Genomic DNA, 15,660 nt, shown 5'->3' on the forward strand with positions numbered 1-15,660 from the left:
GATAAACTGCCATCCTAATACCTGAAACTAAACCTTGACCAACATGTCTAATAACATGATGCCATCTTGCACAGAAGGGCATGCAGAAAGCACTTTAGCTCGGAGTGCATGACACAGAAACTCCTGGACAAGTACAAGCAACAGGAACAGTTTTCAGCAGCCTATTACAAAAGTAAAAACCCTTGGCGCTGACAGTTTGCCTGCTGGAGGAATCAATTTCACCTTGATTGCTGAAACTAATTGTCATCTATAGAGGGAGCAACCCCAGGGTTGCTGATGGAGCCCATTCCAATGGATATTCCATCTAAAATTCAGGATTCAACAATCTCATTAAGATTTTTAACATATAAAAAAAAATGAGAAGTATATAGAATATATTTCATGTCTCCAATGGTCTTTCACTTGGGTCGATGTCAGCGATGTTCTCGATGTAATCTATTTCCAGCACACTCTAGGTCTAGGATAACCCAGTTAGGTTGCCCATTGATGGAAACGCCCCACACTATTTCTGCACCTGGAGTGTGAATTTGGAAGGCAACAGTTTGCAAGTCAATTTCGTGGTGACTCTTATCATATATCATCATATATATACAGCCGGAAACAGGTCTTTTCGGCCCTCCAAGTCCGTGCCGCCCAGCGATCCCCGTACATTAACACTATCCTACACCCACTAGGGACAATTTTTACATTTACCCAGCCAATTAACCTACATACCTGTACGTCTTTGGAGTGTGGGAGGAAACCGAAGATCTCCCACGGGGAGAACGTACAAACTACTTACAGTGCAGCACCCGTAGTCAGGATCGAACCTGAGTCTCCGGCTCTGCATTCGCTGTAAAGCAGCAACTCTACCGCTGCGCTACCGTGCCGCCCTCTTACCTTTGTCCATTCACCTAGGGGTAGCTCTATAGACATTGGTATCACCAGCTCTGGCAACAGAGCTTACTTCCCCCAGCAAAGTGAGTTTTTCTCATGTTGCTTCTTGAATTCAACAAAAAGATTCCCTTGCTTTGAACAACTTTTTCAGTAAAAGAGCTGTTTTCAAAATCTGCCTTGTTGTCACAGTAACACACTGAAATCCCTCTGGAATTTACAATGCACCTTCACAAAAATACTGAAGAACATTTTCCAAGTAGCGTTCTCCCCAAATTGCAATTACATTAATTCCACGTTGGAGACAATCACTTCAAACTCTATGAACAATCAATTAAGCCATTCACTGTTCTATCTATCATCTTCTGCATCATTGTATTAATCTGTACCAGCAGGATTGACCGGTAATAAATTTATCATTAGTTTCACATGGTAATTATCGTGGATTGAGATGGAATTGATTCCTGATTAAAAATACAATTTAGTTCATCCAATTATATTTATTACAGGAAGGTACATTGAGAAATATTAATAATTACCTTGTGGAAGGACAGTCCTTCAGACCCACTCACCCTCTTCAGACGAGCTGGTTTGTACAAGATCTTGTTTGGGTAGCACTCCTGAATGTCAATCAAAAGTCATTACATCATTCTCCATATATTACAACTGACATCTGCTTTGAATGAGCATTCTTTTAAAAAAGGCATTATTTGACCTTTTCTGATGCTTCCCCTCAGGCCGACGTCACTTTGTTTTATTGTCTTTTTGACTTACTTTTTCTTTCTTTTTTTTTCCAAAGTGGAGAACTTTTTTTGGTTCCTCGAGTTTCCACCCATGGTGGTGACTGGAGTGTGGATTCTTCCTCCAGCTTGGCCCGACTCCTGGTGTCACAACCTGGTCTTGAGGTCCAGTACACTGCAATGTGGTGATGGTTGCCAAGACGATTGGAGTGCATTGGACTCGGTCTGTGTCGAAGGACATAACACGAAGAAATGCTGTATGAAGTTTATTTTGGCACAAGACCAGTTCTTCGGTAGCCTCCTTGCTGTTATAATGAGATCCAATGCAAGCTTGACGAACAGCACCTCGTCTTTTGTCCAGCCACATTGCAGCCATGTTGACTCAATATTGAAATCTCCAATTTTAGATAACTGTGTCTGCATTGGAACTGGCCTCTTTTGTTGTAAGTTATCCATTTAGATATTGTTTTGACCTTTCTCTCTCTCCATTGGTGTCGCCTGACCAAGTGTGTACTGCACACCTTTGGTATGAGCAATACATTACCCTCTAACTCTCCCTATTAACCCATGTAACCTGGGATCACTCTATCACAGTTATTCCCGTAGTTTTAACCAATCCGCTCATCACCTGCTCCACAACTAAAAAACACTTTATTTAGCTTTCTTTTTCAGTTATGACGAAAGGTCTTTGATCTAAAATTGTAAATCTGCTTCTCGTTACGCAGATGCTGAATATTTGCAATCTTTTTTTTGTGTTAATTCCATCTTTTGAAAGAGCTATTCATCTGAGCTCATTGCTTTATTCCCTCTACATTGCTGCACACATTTAGCTGTTTCAAGATATATTTATTTCAGGATTATTTCCTGGGTTTTATGCTTAATGTCATATCTATGGTTTTATATGCTGTAATTTTTTGACTTGGAAACTGTCATATATAAATCATCTCAATTAATGAAATCATCATTTGGTACAGGTACAAGAAATGTAGGGAATGCAAGGATAAGGATCACGAGCAGATAAGAGTTGGTATTGGCATCACGTTCAGCACAGACATTGTGGGCCAAAAGGCCTGTTCCTGTACTGTACTTTTTTATGTATCATTGCCATTGGTTAACAATGGTATAATCTGGTGCTGGGGTGATTTGTTACAAATGCTTAATAAGCTGAAAAGGTCCATAACTCAATCTACTAAATCTGTAACTCTCTCGTTAACACCGATATAAGAACTATGATCAATCACAGTAAGTAGTTGATCACACAAATCAATAGAACACTGCTATACAGCTGCTGAATCTTGCAGTAAAATTCAATGATCCCTTTACATCCCACATTTCACCAATTTTCAGAAGACTGGGCAATAGATGCTGAGGGGGGAAAAGAACCTATTTACATCGTGAGTTATTGACGTGAAGGATTGCCAGAAGAGGTGGTGGAAGCAGGTTCATTCGTAAATTTAAAGATGGAATTAGAAACTGACTTTTAAAGGAAAAATCTGGGGTTTAATAGGGAATTAGAAACTGACTTTTAAAGAAAATATATAGGTTTTTAGCGGGAAAGAGCAGTGGGTATGGGATCACCTGATGGCTCATTCATAGCATCAGGTCAGGCACAATGGGATTAATAGCCTCCTGTGCAGAATAATTCTCAGCATTTCATTTCATTTCTAATCAGAAATAACTGCAGTACAGGTCCACCTCCGATTTTCCAGCAACTGGTGTTCCTCTAGCTCCTTTAATCCGGACAGAATTACGAGAGAACACTTAAAAGCCCAAAGTTCCCCCGAAAAGATGGTGCACAATCTCTACCTCATCGAGACTTCCACGGTTGATCAATGGGTCGAATTTGTCCCCTGCGACTGGGGCTCTGGAACTCCGGCCCGGCCAGAACCGGCAGATCTGTTCCCATTGCCGACTTCCAAGGCCGTATTTGCAGGCCATTATCGCAGCCCCTCAGCGGCCTGGGTGGACCTTTCTGGTCCCGTTCAACTCCTCTCGGAGGCTGTGACCTCTGTTGATCCAGCAAAACAGATAATCCAAAAAGTTTTGGAACCAAGGGTGCTGGAAATTCCTTCCTGCATCTTTCATGAAAAATAGATCAGCTGTAAATCAAAATGGTTTGGACAGTTTTGAGGCACTGACTTGATGTTAATAAACTGCCCTCTATAGCTTATTACTTTAAAGTTATTTGTATTCTTCAATAGCTTCCAAAAATGGATTCTAAAAGCTAACTCTTCTCTTCATTTTTCTCCACAAGTGTTCTGAAAACACATTATTCTTAGGCCATAAATACCTCATGTTACAGCTTTATAGGACTTTAGTATGGCAGTTTTTGGAGTATTGTGTGCAGTTCTGGTTACTCATTTACAGGAAGGATATTGCGGCTTTGGAGAGGGTACAGAATAGGTTTACCAGAGTGCTGTCTGGATTGGTGGGTATTAACTATAAGGAGAATTGGACAAATTTAAGATTATTTTTCTCTGGAACGTCAAATACTGAGGGGAGACCTGATATAAATATATGACATTATGAGAGGCGACAACAAAATCTCTCGGTGGAATGTCAAAGACTAGAGGATATAGCTTTAAGGTGAGAGAGCCAAAGTTTAAAGGAGATATGCAGGACAGATTTTTTTCACACAGAGGCTGGTGAGTGCCTGCAATGCACTGCCAGGGATAGGACTGTGAAATGGTGCCAAACCTTCGCGACCCCCTGCACATAGGCTCAGTGGGCAGTTTCTTTGCATTATGTACTTAACTGGGGATTGTACTTATGTATGGCAATAATCTTACTGCTCTGTATGCAAACAAAGAATTTCACTGTACCTTGGTAACGTGATAAAAAAGGAATCATTGCTGATGGAGGCAAATACCATAGGCTATTTAAAAGACTTTTAGATAGGCAAATGCAGATGCAGGGAATGGATGGATATGGATCACCTGCAGGCAGAGGAGATTAGTTTATCTTGGCATCATGTTTGACACTAACATTGTGGGCCACATTGCTGAGCTGTGCTGTGCTGTACCGTTCTATGTGCCATCTCTGGTTATGACTGAACTGCACTGAGCAATTTAATTTATCATTTTATCAAATGAAGATCTTAAAAATGATGAGATAAATAATTTGGTAGTCTGTGTTGTTAGTGGTGGTTGGAGCTGACCACTGGGAGGAATTCCTCTTGAATATTTTAAAATGACTCTGAGCTGCTGGGTCAGTTTGATGAAGATTGGATGTAACAGTGTAAGTGCAGCATCAATGATACGTTCTTTTAGTATTTCAAGGTTGACAGGCATCCTGTAGTACTTGCCAAGGGACAATTTGTACATCCAAGCCCTGACAGTGACCAGTGATTGATGGACTTCCAACCAAGCCTGTTATCCACATATTCTTGTTTTGCACTCAATAATGATGTACAATAATCAAAAACAGAGACTCCTTCCATATTTACTTCAAATGAATAGGAATGCAAGATGCCTGTAGAGAGAGTGTACTCGGCCCAGTCCATCACAGGCACAGCCCTCCCTGCCATCAAAAGCATCTACAAGAGGCGTTGCCACAAGACGGTGGCACCGATCATCAAGGATGCCCAGCATCTGGGCCATGCCCTCTTCACGTTGCTGTTGTTCCAACATGGGCGGCACGGTGACGCAGTGGTAGAGTTGATGCCTCACAACGCCAATGACCCGGGTTAAATCCTAACTACGGGTGCTGTCTGTACGGAGTTTGTACGTTCCCCGTGACCGCATGGGTTTTCTCTGGTTTCCTCCCACATTCCAAAGACATACAGACAATCTGCAAGTTAATTGGCTTCTGTAACATTGTATTTTGTCCCAAGTGTGTAGGATAGTGCTAACATACGGGGTGATCGCTGGTCGGCGCGGACTCGGTGGGCCAAAGGGCCTGTTTCCATGCTGTCTTTCTGAAGTCTAAAGAGTAAAAGTAAAGTCTAACCAGCAGGTTCTTGAACTTACCTGCACAACCCATATTCCACTTTTGACAACTGAACACTGCAGATCATCACCTGCACTGCTATGGACTTGTTTTTCTAATTGTGTATATTTGCACCAAGGTCTTCTTTCTTTTCACTCTTGGATAATTTTGGAATAATTTGTTTTTGTGTGCTCTCTGAGTATACATGCCTATGATCTTGCGCAAGTGAGTGTTTGTTTCATTATACTTATACCTCACCGTATTTGTGTATACTACAGTAAACCTGAATTGACTTCCCTACTTTTGTTATCCACAAGTAAGTAGGTAACAACATTGTAGATGGGGTACAACATGGAAAAATGTGAGCTTATCCACTTTGGCAGAAAAAAACTCCAAATATTCTGAGAATTTGTTTTAATAGTGAGAGATTGTGAATCATTGATGTTCAAAGGAACAGAGGTGTTGTGTACAGTGTTCATGTCTGTTCTGCCATCTAATACATTCCTGGCTGGTCATTTACCTCAGCACCAAACCAACAATTGATTTATCCAATTGTACTGTATATTGTCACCAAATGCAAACGTCAAAGCCAAATGCAAAGATACGAGTCACCAATGCCGGGAAATGCGTTCAAAGATAGACAATAGGTGCAGGAGTAGGCCATTCAGCCCTTCGAGCCAGCACCGCCATTCAACGCGATCATGGCTGATCACTCTCAATCAGTACCCCGTTCCTGCCTTCTCCCCATACCCCCTCACTCCGCTATCCTTAAGAGCTCTATCCAGCTCTCTCTTGAAAGCATCCAACGAACTGGCCTCCACTGCCTTCTGAGGCAGAGAATTCCACACCTTCACCACTCTCTGACTGAAAAAGTTCTTCCTCATCTCCGTTCTAAATGGCCTACCCCTTATTCTTAAACTGTGGCCCCTTGTTCTGGACTCCCCCAACATTGGGAACATGTTTCCTGCCTCTAATGTGTCCAATCCCCTAATTATCTTATATGTTTCAATAAGATCCCCCCTCATCCTTCTAAATTCCAGTGTATACAAGCCCAATCGCTCCAGCCTTTCAACATACGACAGTCCCGCCATTCCGGGAATTAACCTAGTGAACCTACGCTGCACGCCCTCCATAGCAAGAATATCCTTCCTCAAATTTGGAGACCAAAACTGCACACAGTACTCCAGGTGCGGTCTCACCAGGGCCCGGTACAACTGTAGAAGGACCTCTTTGCTCCTATACTCAACTCCTCTTGTTATGAAGGCCAATATTCCATTGGCTTTCTTCACTGCCTGCTGTACCTGCATGCTTCCTTTCATTGACTGATGCACTAGGACACCCAGATCTCGTTGAACTCCCCCTCCTCCTAACTTGACACCATTCAGATAATAATCAACTCAAAATATTCTAACGAGAAACTGGTTAATGAAATGTGCTCTTAAAGTGGCTTGAAATGGGCACAATGAAATTCTGATTAAACCAGCTAATTAAAAAAAAATACTTAAAAAGTCACCACATATCGATGCCTTGAGTTGATAGAACATATTGACTGGGCAAATCCCAACGTATCTGTTAGGTTGGTCATAAGTGATAGGAGGAGAATTAGGCCATTCGGTCCATCTAGTCTACACCATTCAATCTTGGCTGATCCATCTCTCCCTCCTAACCCATTCTCCTGCCTTCTCCCCATAACCCCTGACACCCGTACTAATCAAGAATCTATCTCTGCCTTAAAAGTATCAACTGACTTGGCCTCCACAGCCTTCTGTGGCAAAGAATTCCACAGATTCATCCCCTCTCACTAAAGAAATTCCTCATCTCCTTCCTAAAGGAATGTCCTTTAATTATGAGGTTATGACTAGTCCTAGAATCTCCCTCTAGTGGAAACATCCTCTTCGCATCCACTCTATCCAAGCCTTTCACTTGGGTTGCTGAGTATTTTGTGCAGTAATGTAGGATTCCAGGTTATTTCTGGAATCTGCGGTGTTGGATAACCTCAAAGAGACAATGGGATTGGTATAGTTATCCTGAGTTAGGATTAGAAGAACCAATTAGGTTTGCTCTGACAAAGAACAGCCTGATTGCTCCCGATCTGAATGCTCCTTTTGAATATTCCTTCCAAAGCTACCCTAAGACTCTTCGCCAAAACTGGTTCCAGAGTTCCCTCCCCGCTCCAATTTATCTCTCCATTAGCACAGCCTGACCTGCTTGACATGCAATTCTTCACATCCTTTGCTCCCACTGCCCTCATTTCATAGCTTTTATGACAAAGGCACCATGTTCTCTTTCCCTAATTGCCCTCATTAACCCATTGACCTTGTTTGTAGAGCAATCCTGGCTCTCACAGAAAGCCTATTCTTCCTTCCCCACTGCTTGCCACTAATTTGTCTTCTCTCCTTCCCAGTTCTGACAAAGTATCTTTGACCTGAAATCGCTCTTTCTACACTTGCTGCTTTATCTGCTGATTGTTTCCAGCGTATTCTGTTTTTTAAATCGTGACAGGTTTGTCTTTAGTTGTTCTGAGATAGGCAGGTGACTGTTGGGAGCTTGTGTTTGTTTTCTGGTTATGGGTCAGAGTTGGCAACCCAGTCCCTGGGTCAGTAAGAATTGCTGTGCTCTTTGTTAGGCGGGCATGATGACAGCTTACCAGGTTTATCGGATTGACATCCACGCCAGGAATTCGGAATCTGTCTTCATTCACTATGTTTGGCAAGTGAAATTTCCTGACATTGAGAGAAATTATACTCAATGCATTCACAGAATGATTCTCAGAAGGAAGCCATTTATCCTTGGAACGCGTTGCCAGAGGTGGTGGATGAAATATATGATAGTGGCATTTAGAAGGCTTTTAGATAGGCTGATGGATATTCAGGGAATGAAGGAGTATGGATCACATGGAGACAGAGATTAGTTTAACTTGGCATCATGTTCACATGAACATTGTAGACTGAAGGGCCTGTTGCCGTGTTCTACGATTCTATCCCATTGCACCTCCATGAAAGAGCAATTCATTGATTCCTGATAGAGAGCAGTTTTAAATATAAGAAATGAAGGAATCACATGCTTGAGGGGCAAAAATCTAGGTCAATATCTTTGTATTTGGCTGAGGAAGCAACAGGGTTTCAAGAGGGCTGCCCTTACGATAAGATGCTTAATTCTACTCCTGTCGTCTGTTCAGACTGATGTAAAACAGAGAATTCTCCTGGAGTCCTGGTCAATGTTCCCACAACAGTCAAAGTAGGATGAGCCGCTTGTGAAGGTTTTTACTGTTTGAAATCGTGTGTGAAGTGGCTGCTGTTTGTTTCTATAACAGTAATCATACTCAAAGTAATTTGGTATGGATTTATTATTGTCACGTGCATCAAGGTATAGCAAAAAACTTTCTGTGCTATCTAGTCAAATCATTACACATGAGTATAATTAACCCACACAAGTACAACAGGTAGCACAAAGCGAAAAATACTAGAGTGCAAAATATAGTGTTTTAGTGTTACAGTTACAGAGTCAATGTCCACAGTGATGGAGGTTGGAAGATAGGGACTACACTAGCGTACGGGTATGAATTTCATTGTTCCATTTCGGTACATATGATTATTAAACATTTTTTAATCTTGATGGGAGGACTGGTGAGTGGTCTGATAACAGAAGAGAAGCTGTTCCTGAATCTGGTGGCACGTGACTCCACGGAGGAGAACAATTGGGGCTGAAAAAAGTCCTTGATTATATTGGCTGTTTTCCCAAGGCAGCTTGAAATGTGGATGGAGAGTTGTAGTGATGGACTGGGCTACATCCACAACTCTGCAATTTCTTGCGATCCGGGGACAGCTGTTCCCAAACAAAGCTGTTTGCCAAACATATCAAATGCTTTCTACGGTGCATCCGTAGAAATTGGTGAGATTATTGGTAGATATTTCTCCTTTAAGAGACATATTCCAGTTAGCCACGGCAGCTGTAGCTTGAACTCCCTTGTTCCTTGGCCTTTAGATCCATCCATTGCATGCCTGATGATTTTTGGCAGTTCTGAGAAACAGAAAATAAGCCATCTGGCCTCGGGGCAAATATGTACAGATGAGCACTAATCCTATCGTCTAGTGGATGTATACAGGTGACTTATCTGCTTCACCAGCTGCATGTAAGTGTGGGTGGGGAGAGGAAGAATGAGAGCACACAGAGAGAAATGAATCAACACCATAGGAATTGTCAGCAATAAAAAAAATAATGTGACTCACTTTCTTTTGTCACTGTTTGCAAATGTTCAGATCGTGGTGCCATTTTCATTTAATTCCCTTTTCAATGATGCTTTATTTGTCACATGTGCAACTTCATTGAAAATCATTTAGCATATTTAGCCATGCAGGCGATGTCATGTTTTGGCACAATTTCCACATCCAAAGTCTGCTCAGTCTATTGGAGCAGTTCCCGATCCAAGTGTGTCTGGTATGGAGTCTCGCCCACCACCTCCATTAACACCCTTCCTGAGGTTGCAGACTCTGTTTCAATATCTGAAAGGTCTACACCTTGCATTCTGGCTGCACTTCACTCCCACCATCCTCATCCTTGGGCACCCTGTGCATAAGGGCGAGGGTAGAACTGAGGATGTCCTGGTTGGGTTGCTCCTGGGCCTGGCCAAGCTGGCCATCCTGGAGTTACGGCGCCAGGCAGAAGAGGGAGCCGGCTGCCTGCCCCTTTTCCGGCGTTACGTCCGCGCCCGGCTGTCACTAGAGAAGAAATCCATGGAGTCCTTGGGCAACATGGGAGTTCCGGGACTGCTGGGCACCGCGAGGAGGTGGAATGAATCCTTGACAAGGATTGTAATATAATTATTTAATATTTATTCGTTTAGTTTAGTGCTAAAATAGGCCCTTCAGCGCACTGAATGCGTGTGGGCCAGCAATCCCCACCCACTAACACTATCCTGCACGCACTAGGGACAATTTACAATTATACCAAGCCAATTAACCTACAAACCTGCATGTCTTTGGAGTGTTGGAGGAAACTGGAGCTCCCAGAGAAAACCCACGCGGTCACAGGTAGAACGTACAAACTCCGCACAGACAGCACCCGTAGTCATGATTGAACCTGTATCTCTGGCCCTGTATGATACATTGGAACTTTATTTATCCCAGGAGGGAAATTGGTCTGCCAATAGTCATAAAACACGATACATGAAATTAAAGTGACGAGTGGAAAGGATTGGAGATGTGCAAAGATTGGGGGGGGGGGGGGGGGGGGGAGGGAGTCAATCTATCCCACGACATAAGGGGGAGTTGTACAGTTTGATAGCCACATGGAAAAAGGATCTCCTGTGGCGTTCTGTGCTGCATCTTGGTGGAACCAGTCTGTTGCAGAAGGTCAATAGACAATAGAAAATAGGTGCAGGAGAAGGCCATTCGGCCCTTCGAGCCAGCACCACCATTCAATGTGATCATGGCTGATCATTCTCAATCAGTACCCCGTTCCTGCCTTCTCCCCATACCCCCTGACTCCGCTATCCTTAAGAGCTCTATCTAGCTCTCTCTTGAATGTATTCAGAGAATTGGCCTCCACTGCCCTCTGAGGCAGAGAATTCCACAGATTCACAACTCTCTGACTAAAAAAGTTTTTCCTCATCTCTGTTCTAAATGGCCTACCCCTTATTCTTAAACTGTGGCCCCTGGTTCTGGACTCCCCCAACATTGGGAACATGTTTCCTGCCTCTAATATGTCCAACCCCTTAATAATTTTATACGTTTCGATAAGATCCCCTCTCATCCTTCTAAATTCCAGTGTATACAAACCTAGTCGCTCCAGTCTTTCAACATATGACAGTCCCGCCATTCCGGGAATTAACCTAGTAAACCTACGCTGCACGCCCTCAATAGCAAGAATATCCTTCCTCAAATTTGGAGACCAAAACTGCACACAGTACTCCAGGTGCGGTCTTACTAGGGCCCTGTACAACTGCAGATGGACCTCTTTGCTCCTATACTCAACTCCTCTTGTTATGAAGGCCAACATTCCATTGGCTTTCTTCACTGCCTGCTGTACCTGCATGTTTCCTTTCAGTGACTGATGCACTAAGACACCCAGATCACGTTGTACGTCCCCTTTTCCTAACTTGACACCATTCAGATAATAATGTGCCTTCCTATTCTTACCACCAAAGTGGATAACCTCACACTTATCTACATTAAACTGCATCTGCCATGCATCCGCCCACTCACACAACCTGTCCAAGTCACCCTGCAACCTCATAGCATCTTCCTCACAGTTCACACTGCCACCTAGCTTTGTATCATCGGCAAATTTGCTAATGGTACTTTTAATCCCTTCATCCAAGTCATTGATGTATATTGTAAATAGCTGCGGTCCCAACACCGAGCCTTGCGGTACCCCACTAGTCACTGCCTGCCATTCTGAAAGGGACCCATTTATCCTCACTCTTTGCTTTCTGTCTGTCAACCAACTTTCTATCCAAGTCAGTACCCTACCTCCAATACCATGTGTTCTAATTTTGCCCACCAATCTCCTATGTGGGACCTTGTCGAAGGCTTTCTGAAAGTCGAGGTACACCACATCCACCGGCTCTCCCCTGTCAATTTTCCTAGTTACATCCTCAAAAAAAATTCCAGTAGATTAGTCAAGCACGATTTCCTCTTCGTAAATCCATGCTGACTCTGAACGATCCTGTTACTGCGATCCAAATGCTCAGCAATTTCGTCTTTTATAATTGACTCCAGCATTTCCCCCACCACTGATGTCAGACTAACTGGTCTATAATTTCCCGTTTTCTCTCTCCCTCCTTTCTTGAAAAGTGGGATAACATTAGCTACCCTCCAATCCACAGGAACTGACCCGGAATCTATAGAACATTGGAAAATAATCACTAATGCGTGCACAATTTCTAGAGCCACCTCATTAAGCACCCTGGGATGCAGACCATCAGGCCCTGGGGATTTATCAGCCTTGAGTCCCATCAGTCTACCCAAAACTTTTTCCTGCCTAATGTGGATTTCCTCCAGTTCCTCTGTCACCCTAGGATCTCTGGCCACTAGAACATCTGGAGGGGTTAAGCTGTATTATCCAAAATGCTCCTCAGTTTGTGGAGCATCCTCCCCTCCAAGACCACCTCCCATGAATCCAACTCCATCCTCAGGATGGAGCCAGCCTTCCTGATGAGTTTGTTAATCCTTTTGGCATCCATGCCTTCTCCCTGCTGCCCCAGCAAACGGCAACCAGATGGCACTGGCTACCACCAATTGGTAGAACATCTGCAGCATCTTACTGCAGACGTTGGAAGGAGCTGCGCCTTCTCATAAAGTACAGCCGGCTCTGTCCCTTCTTGTATAGGGCCTGAGCTTTCCTGGACACGTCCAGTTTACTGTCCAGGTACACTCCGAGGTATTTGTGCTCCTTGGTAAACTGCACATCCACACCATTGATGAAGACGGGGGTGTTCCTCTCCTCCTAAAGTCCACCATTAACTCCTTAGTCTTGTCGTATTGAGCTGCAGGTGATTCAGTCCACTCAACAAAGTCGTTGACAAAGGCAGCAACTCTTACCCTACATATATGGTATTTAGTATATTTGGAATTTAAGAATATTTGATTTACTTTGTATTATAGTGGTGGGTTTATTGTTTTTGTACGTGTTATTATAGTAAGCAATTGAGTTCATTTATTTTGTGTACGAAGGAACTGCAGACGCCGGTTTAAACTGCAGGCACAAGAAGCTGGAGTAACTCAGCGGGACAGGCAGCATCTCAGGAGAGATAAGGAATGGGTGACGCCCTTCCTCCATCTCCCCCCCTCCCTTTTCCTCTCTCCCTCCTCGCTATAGATGCTGCTCGACGCGCTGAGCATCTCCTACCTGGGTGTTTGCGCCCTCAGCCGCAGGGTTGTCGGTTTCTGACGTCTCCCTCCCGCGACGGCCGCCATCGCCCCCGACCCGCTCCCGCCAAAATAACCGTCGTCCCGGCGACGGCTCGAGGCCAACCGCACCCCCCCCCCCCCCCCCCACGCGCACACACACACATACACACACACACCTGTCCCCCACCCCACACACGTCGCCGAATTAAGAATGAAGGAGAAAATGTGTTTGTTAAAGCTTACGGAGGGTTGTGGGGGGGGAGATCGGGAGCTCAGACTGCGGGGCCGGAGCGCAGGCGGCGCGGCGGGCGGGCCCGGCGTCCTCGGGCGCAGCAAGATGGCGGCGCTGCGGCTGTGTGGCCGGAGGAGCGCGGCGGCGGCACAGAGACGGCCCGGAGCCAGGGGTGAGGGGGGCAGAGGCTACCCGGAGCCCGGGGTGAGGGGGGCGGGGCAGAGGCAGCCCGGGGGTAGAGACGGCTCGGGGTAAGGAGCAGAGACGACCCTGAGCCCGGGGTGAGGAGCGGCGGCGGGGCCGCGATGCGATGAGACGGCTGGGAGCCGGGGAGAGAGGTCTGGAGCCCGGGTGGAGAGAGCTCCGATTCCCGCGGGGGCAGAAGACGGTGGGGAGTGGTTCGGGAGCTGAAGACTGTATGTTGTCAGGCAGATGGAGAACTACAATCCACTTCCGAGGAACCCTCCGGACCCAGCTGAACATGGACTGGGAAATGTATTTCCCTCTGCCTCCTTTAGCCACCCCCTTGTCTCACCCCTCCCTTGTCCCACCCCCCTTTCTCTCTCTCTGCCCATCGCCCCCCTCCCTTCCTATCATTCCCCCTCCCCTGCTCGCCCATCCCTGCCTTCTTCATGCTCCCCCTCTCTGACCGTGGGCCTTCTCCTCTGCCCTTCACTAATAGCTCACCCTTTTCCTTGCTTGCCCCAACATCTTGTCTGATGTCCTGTGCCCCTCACCTCTCTGCACTCGCCACCCACCATCCTCGGTATTTATTCACAAAATGCTGGAGTAACTCAGCAGGTCAGGCAGTATCTCAGGAGAGAAGGATTGGGTGACGTTTCGGGTCAAGACTGAAGACTGAAAGACTGAAACGTCTGAAGTCTGAAACGTCACCCATTCCTTCTCTCCTGAGATGCTGCCTGACCTGAGTTACTCCAGCATTTTGTGAATAAATACCTTTGATTTGTACCAGCATCTGCAGTTATGTTCTTCCACCCACCATCCTCGTTTCCTCTTAGTCTCTCCTGCTCCATCAGGAGAGACTGAGCTTCTTGTCAGAGCTTCTTGTCTCTGCAATCTCATTTTATTTTATTTCGAACATGTTAAAAGACATCAATTAAAAAACAAAATAAACAAAAAAACAAAAGAAATACAAGGAATTTCATCCATTACTTAACATGTGCGAAAAGGAGTAGGAAGAAGTGTGAATTTATTTAATCCTACCCCCATTCCCTAATCAATATTTATCAAGTATCAGATATGAATACAAAAATACTCATACACCCTTATATGTTCATATAGATATACTTATTTAAATAATGATGTGTTATTATATGTAGACCACTTCAATTGTCCCACTTGCATTTCCCTTTTCCTGTGAATCTCTTGCCCTTTGCTGCCTCCTTCCGCTTTGACTTCTTTAAATTGCCCAGTCTGTCCACTCTTTGTTTACTCGTTGTAGAATGGTAGTGGAAATGTATCCTATTATAACTACACTGAGACTGTTGTAAAGAGCCCATTTTCATTGTATGTCATACTCTATAATTAAAATTAAACATGGTTCCAGATGTAGCTTTTGATTCTATTTTGTTTTTTAACCCATGTTCTTCCTCTGTCTTTTATATCCTCTGTCGTGCAGAGATGATCTCAGAATTTACCAAAATTATTCCATGTTGAGGAAGGACCCAAACTGATTGGACAGTGAATATTTATAATTTAATTCCAAGTTTTTACGCGTTCCTCTGTGGAGCAATTATCAACCTTTTCAACAGCATTTGTAACATAAGGGAGCTTTAGTGTACAGGGACTAGTTGTGGTCTTGTGTGATGCTGGGTTAGAGAATCCATGATACTGTTCTGTTTTGAGCTTCTTCATTTGACTTTCTTTTTTCATGCTGGTGGTTTATTTTACAGGAAAACATGACTATGATCTGTTGGTGATTGGAGGAGGTTCTGGTGGCCTTGCTTGTTCTAAAGAAGGTACAACTTAAATAGCTTTAAAAGGGATGCTTCTCATGGTTCATTTGAGTGTATTTGTT

The 15,660-nt window shown here is 44.3% G+C and overlaps 1 protein-coding gene across 3 annotated transcripts in view; it reads left to right on the forward strand.

Annotated features, from left to right (window-relative positions):
- The first annotated feature begins 13,676 nt into the window (after window positions 1-13,676).
- txnrd2.2 (thioredoxin reductase 2, tandem duplicate 2) overlaps window positions 13,677-15,660 on the forward strand; it is a 58,138-nt gene continuing 56,154 nt past the window's right edge. The window contains exons 1-2 of one of the 3 annotated variants that reach the window (XM_078421741.1): window positions 13,677-13,794; window positions 15,536-15,601. In XM_078421741.1, coding sequence (XP_078277867.1) covers window positions 13,728-13,794; window positions 15,536-15,601 — 133 coding nt within the window. In that variant the 5' untranslated portion in view covers window positions 13,677-13,727. Of the gene's footprint in view, window positions 13,795-13,941; window positions 13,961-13,991; window positions 14,011-15,535; window positions 15,602-15,660 lie in introns of those variants that run through there. The other 2 variants (XM_078421742.1, XM_078421743.1) reach the window with 2 other exon arrangements.

The sequence above is a fragment of the Rhinoraja longicauda genome, chromosome 25 (genome assembly GCF_053455715.1).
Source record: "Rhinoraja longicauda isolate Sanriku21f chromosome 25, sRhiLon1.1, whole genome shotgun sequence".
NCBI classification, from domain to species: Eukaryota; Metazoa; Chordata; class Chondrichthyes; order Rajiformes; family Arhynchobatidae; genus Rhinoraja; species Rhinoraja longicauda.